The sequence below is a fragment of the Augochlora pura genome, chromosome 4 (genome assembly GCF_028453695.1).
Source record: "Augochlora pura isolate Apur16 chromosome 4, APUR_v2.2.1, whole genome shotgun sequence".
Taxonomy (NCBI): Eukaryota; Metazoa; Arthropoda; class Insecta; order Hymenoptera; family Halictidae; genus Augochlora; species Augochlora pura.
The window spans coordinates 10,256,957-10,262,956 of NC_135775.1; the positions used below are offsets into that span (position 1 = coordinate 10,256,957).

The 6,000-nt window shown below is 40.6% G+C and overlaps 1 protein-coding gene across 1 annotated transcript in view; it reads right to left on the reverse strand.

Annotated features, from left to right (window-relative positions):
• Positions 1-5,586, reverse strand: part of Kay (transcription factor kayak) — a 53,040-nt gene extending 47,454 nt beyond the window's left edge. Inside the window, exon 1 of the mRNA XM_078179570.1 lies at positions 5,156-5,586. Coding sequence (XP_078035696.1) covers positions 5,156-5,287 — 132 coding nt within the window. The 5' untranslated portion in view covers positions 5,288-5,586. The remainder of the gene's footprint in view (positions 1-5,155) is intronic.
• Positions 5,587-6,000: the final 414 nt, after the last annotated feature.

The following is a 6,000-nucleotide window of genomic DNA, read 5'->3' on the forward strand; positions in this document are numbered from 1 at the left end:
CGGGCTTAGGTATATCGCGGAACAGTTTTTATTTGGCATTCTTGGGACTTAAACTCAGGGGTAATTCCACTGGAATTCGTTCTAATTGTCTCAGGTAGAAACGCTAAGTCTAGTGAATTACTTTTTAATTACCCTCCGAAGGCTGAGGTGCGAGAACTGATAGAGTCGCTAGGACAATACTCCATAGCGGTCTGGAGAATACAGGTTTTATGGTCAATGTCTAAAATTGCGATTCAACTATTTACACGTATAAGAAAAATTAAATAAAAAACTGTATTAATTTCGAAAATACCATAATTATTTCCAGTTTTGTTGCTTTGCCTAACAGTCAATAGAAAAGGATGATAGATATATTTTTGTCGTTTCTAAGACGACATTTAACTCTTTGAGACCAAATGTCGACACATTGGGGACCAAATTATATATCTTATGCCAGAAGTTGCAATCATATTGTTTAATTATGTACATAAGAAAAGATATATTATATTACACTACTGTGTTGTTTTCAACTTAATAAATTCATCCACAGAGGAGTTAGACAAATTTTATTTCGTACAAAGATCTGCTGTCTGACTATAAAATACAGCGCCGAAGAGAAAGAAGAATCGTTTATGCTTGGACCTTTGAACAGCCGGGAGTCTAACGCCAAGATGAATTCTAAAGAAAACCGCTCGGAAGGACGGGCAAGAGGGAAACAGATAATGCAGCGTTGGTCACGTAGCAAGGAAAAGTCGTGGAACTTGTGAGGGACACAAAGGGGCAGGAAATCGAAGATGGTCGGCGCGACAGGAAAGGATCGTCGAGCTTTGTTCCCCGTCGAGGACAAAGAGGCGTCGATTTAACGGGTGTCCGAATTCGTTAGCCGGGTCAATCGAATGTTTCTGGGTAAACCAAAAGGTCCCGCGGATTGCGCCGCGACTTTCGCGCCATGAATATCAATGTCTACCAAAAATCGTACAAGGAAGAAAGGCGGAAGTCTTGATGGGTCCTTGCGCGGGCAAACTTCGATAAACCGCAGGAACGCGATGTACTTTGAATATTCAAGGTACACGTAGAATCGGCGAAGAACAAACGATAAGATGAGTCGGCGTGAATCAGTCGGTTAGCTTTTTATGCGGCAGAGGTCCGGCGTACTTTTACTCTCGCCGCAGATAGAACACGATCACAATACCGGGGATAAAGGATACACAATAGCTACGGGGGTGATGGTGGTTGGGGGCGAGGTAGACGGGATTATACCTTCGTGACATTGCTGCTGATAGAGGGTTTACGATTGTCATGGTGTACTTACAGTAGCACGGAAACGTTTTTACGTCTTTTAGCTGCGGAGGTTTTGTCGGGAAAAATTGAAAAGATGGAGGAATTAATCTTTTGAATGGAATGCGCCTTTGTAGCTCGACGAATCTTTGAACAAAGGCGCACGGCTACGAAAAGTAAAAATCTACTCTGGTTCGTCTCGCATACAAAGCAGGGTTAATTAGCTCTGCTGTAGGCGCCGTTCATCCGAAAGATGAAATCTTATAAACTTGTCACTCGAGCCATGCACCGCACAGTTAGTTTCTGTATATGCAATGCTGGCAGCGATACAGACACAGATGTTCGAATAACGAGCAAGTAAAGGAAAATACGCGCTGTGGTCGCATCTGGAACGTCTGGTCTTTCCAAATATTTCTTTAGGTGGTAAGAACATTTTTTATATTTTGAGGAATTTCTCATGGATGTTGCGATCGTTTCACGAATTGCATACTTCAGAACTCTGTCCTTTTTTGCTGAACGTATATTGCATTACTCGCTTAAAAGCGTGTCATATAAATATGATTCTCTGTTAGAGTACGTTAAACAAATATAACTATTACACGTGTATTTAAAATACATGTGTAATTAATATAATAGCCGTGTTATAATACCCTATATAATAATATAGAATAATTGACATAAGTAGAGTAAAGCAAAAGTATTATTATATTACCAAACCGTAACTAGTATGCGAAGCATAAAACATCAATTGATAAATTGCAAATTGAGCAAGTATAATAATTTTTATTAATATACTTTAATCAACTAACTTTCTGTTTAAACGCATGTACTTGCATTTCCCGGCCAAAGGCGGTTCCTTTTTACTGTTTCAATATTGCATTGATAATACACATATTATATTGAAAATAACGAGAACCCATGCATTATCCGTGCACTCACTACGTCTATCGTGTTCAACACATTATACGAATTAAGCAACGGATATATTAATTACGCGTGTATACTTGTATTCTCAATAGACGTTCAAAATCATAATCTCTAGTAGATGATATCATAAACCGAGGATCAGAGAGACTTCGTCGCGAAGAAAGACCCTCCTCCGTCTTCCTGTGCCCAATATTCAAATATGGCCACCGCCCACCTTCGCGATCCAAGAACAAAGACCGGCAGACTACTTTCTCAGAACTGTTTTTGCGCTAATATTTTCACGATCGCCAAGCTGCGGTTCTCCGTGTTTCGTGACTGGCAGTCTTTGTCCTTAATATTTGCATTTTATCGGTTGATTTCTTCGTTTGAACCCTACCGCTAATGGCGATGGAGATAATTAGGTGACAACAGCTGGCTCGGCCGGTTATCTGCCATAACATTTAATGCTGCGCAGTACATACCACGATCTATGGTTCCGCGCGCGACAGAGGCACGTGTGCTTGCTTTCGTATCGTATCGCCTATGTGTGTACTTGACGTGTGTACGTGTGCATGTCAGTGGTGAGGAACGTTCACACGTGGTTCGTACGTGTATATGTGTGTGTCGATGTATTCGCGCGTGTTTTAAATGACCGCGCTGTCACGAGGCGACCGTGTACGGGTTCTTTATAAAACAGCTGTTGGGAACAGCAGAAGCCATGGCAGTCAAATCGCTAGATCAATACCATCGCCTACCACTGAATTTCTCTGTGGGCGCAAGGGGAGACTAGTCGATGGGGGTGCCGGTTAAACCCTCCCATGGCACGCTACCTATTGTGTCTAAGAATTTTATCTCACCGTTACACCGTACTGAATATTATTTTTATATTTTACATTTCTCTTTGTTTCAATCGAAAAATTATTCGATGACCTTTTTGACAATAATATAACCGAGTGTGCTTTGGATCATTCATATTACTTATCATTTCTTTTTCAACGTATGGTAACGGCACGGTAACTTCTATAGACCTTAATGAAACGTGTGTAAATTTGAATTAAATATCTAATACTAGATAGTCAAATAACAATGTATACATTCTAGGTCTAAATGGATCCTAAATGGTTTTTTCATAAATTAAGTTGACGATAAAATCTTTGCTTCCTTACGATTTGTTTTTAATTGGAAATTTTTCAATAATAAAACAATTTACAAATATTTGGTTAATTTAATCCTAGACTATCCAGAGTTTCAAAATGTATTCGTTGAAGAAGAGAAACGTGAATATAGAGAATAAAAATTACCTTCGTTCAACGAGTCTAAAGGTTTACCATAATGAATCATCTTTATTTATAGCCTTCATTTACAGTTTCCACCTATTCATTAACCTCTTCGTACATCATCCACTTTTTATCAGCGCAAACATTTCTGACTCATTTTTATAGTTGGCGAGACTTAGAAAAGAAGTGGTAGTTAACGTAGTTGATCGTTTTTATAAAAACACTCGGCGGCATTGTATATTCTAAATCACGAAAACCTCGTAAATGTTGCTTATCTCATTATCAACATTTATTGAAGAAATGAGTTTCCTCCCCATTTTATGTTAATATAATAAAGATATTACTACTAATTTATTTATCAATAAATGTTCCTCCGGGCTTACATGGAATACCCATTGTAAAAATGAGTTTCCTCCCGATTTGATGTTAATATAATAAAGATATTACTACAATTGCATCGTAATAGTCCTTTGTGGACGTCTGCGATCATTGATCTCTGGTGATCAGTGAATGGACGTTAAACATGTAAGACCGCGTTTCATTGGTCAACTCCATAGTAACTCGGAAGTTTATTGGCGATACTTACGCACATAGTGTGCGCCTTAAATGGAGGTCTAGCTAACTGGCAGGAGAATGAAAGCTGTTTATCTAAGTATGCAACATTCATGGACGTTCATAACAAATTCTTACACATTCATTTGTATTTTATACACGCTGATGGTTACCATAGAACCTTTTACTATCAATTTCAATGCTCTGAAATTCTTTCCTCATCTTATTTGAAATGTCTAACATATTATGTTCATGTTCTATCACATTCCACCGAGATATAATGTAGGTCAACAGAAGAAGCTCAAGAATTATTTGACCGTGGCAAAGTAGGAAGCTGCCATCTAAGTCGAGATCTTAATTTAAACCGTACCTAGTTCAATATATCTTTATCGGTATCATGAACAGGCGCTCCGAATAATAAATATTGGAAATCATGTTTTCACGACGAACAGTTTATAGCGATGACGCGATGCGATTTATAAATTTAGATCTGGGCGCGTGTACCATTCGCGAATGACGGAACGATAGCAGTCCGGACTCGGTTGTCAACAGCGCTCGCGTTGATTGCAAATAATCGCTGAGCAAAGATGCTCCAAGAATTCTGGATTAAATCAAATCTGGCCTGTCGCGCCCGTGCAAACGAAAGAAAAAGTGGTCGCATATTTTCCATCTTCTCGGCGACCAGATTTCTTCGTATAAACAGGGCGTTTACCGTTGGCATGGTTGCTAACACTCCATCGAATTATAAAGTCAGCTTGAACTCTTCTCGAGATAGGTGCATCGATATTCATTCCACGATAACTCGTAATCCCCTCATCAACGACATTACCTATTCGAATAACGCTTAATCATTCGAGGAAACCCGATTACGTAATATGCCTGCGCCGCTTGAGCTATTTTTTTATCCATGATCGTATATACCGCTGCACGAATATTTTTGTGAAATTCACATGCGCGGCAAGTCACGTGAATGTTGTTTATCCGACCTGTGCGTATATACTATATGTATACACAATATATATATGCAATTGAAAATGTATATATATGTATATATACACGCGTCATCGTTGCATAAGCATCCATATTTGAAGCATTACGAGCCTATCATTTCATTACGAGCGTTTTCTACGGAAAATATAGGGTGCAGCTCGGCGGGTACTTACGTTGCTGTGCAGTATGGACGAGTTCGCGATGCTGGAGAGAAAATCATGGCTGACGCGGGAGCTCTGTGACGTGCCGCTGTCGCTGGACACGCTTGAGCTGTCGTAAAGTACGTCGGACACGTCCAGCTTCATGTTTACGTAGTTCCACGGACCGTGTGCCGGGATTAGATTTCTGGCTTCTATTCTCTCGCGCGAAAGGAAAAGTCGACCGTCCGTTTTTCTCGTTACGTTTTATAACCTCTGTTTTTAAGGGTGTACCGGTGCGACGGTCGTGGAAACGGCCGGCGATCCTGGTTTCACCGGGAACACGAAAGCAGCACACACGGATCGCAGGTTCCTTTGCCCGAAACTGTGTGAAACTGCGCCCGATGACTCATACCTTGGGGGAATACCTCGAGGTTCGCGCACGTTCGGTCCTCGGCTCAACGATCTGCTCCGACTCTCTCTGTGCTTGTCGGAGACTCGACGAACGCGTATGACGTCATTGGCTATTCCCGGCCGACCAATCGCGATTCTCGCCGCACCACGCTCGCGATGCTCGTGCCAGGGACGACACGCGCTGCGATATCAATGGGCGCTGTCTCGAAGGGCGCTGTCACAAACTGCGGTTCTTATCACCTGAGCCTCAGCCATGTGGCGAAATACGCAGATAAAATCTGAGAAATTTAATTAAATAATAGATAATCGTGTACGAAAATATGATGGGTGGGTTATATCGACTTACCAAGATTACCTGATTTAGATCAGATTTTACTTCCGTTCAATTTTGATTAGTAATGATGATTTAAGAAAAAAAGATATAATATCAACCAAGTGTCTCGCTGAAAATATTTACGCTTTGAACA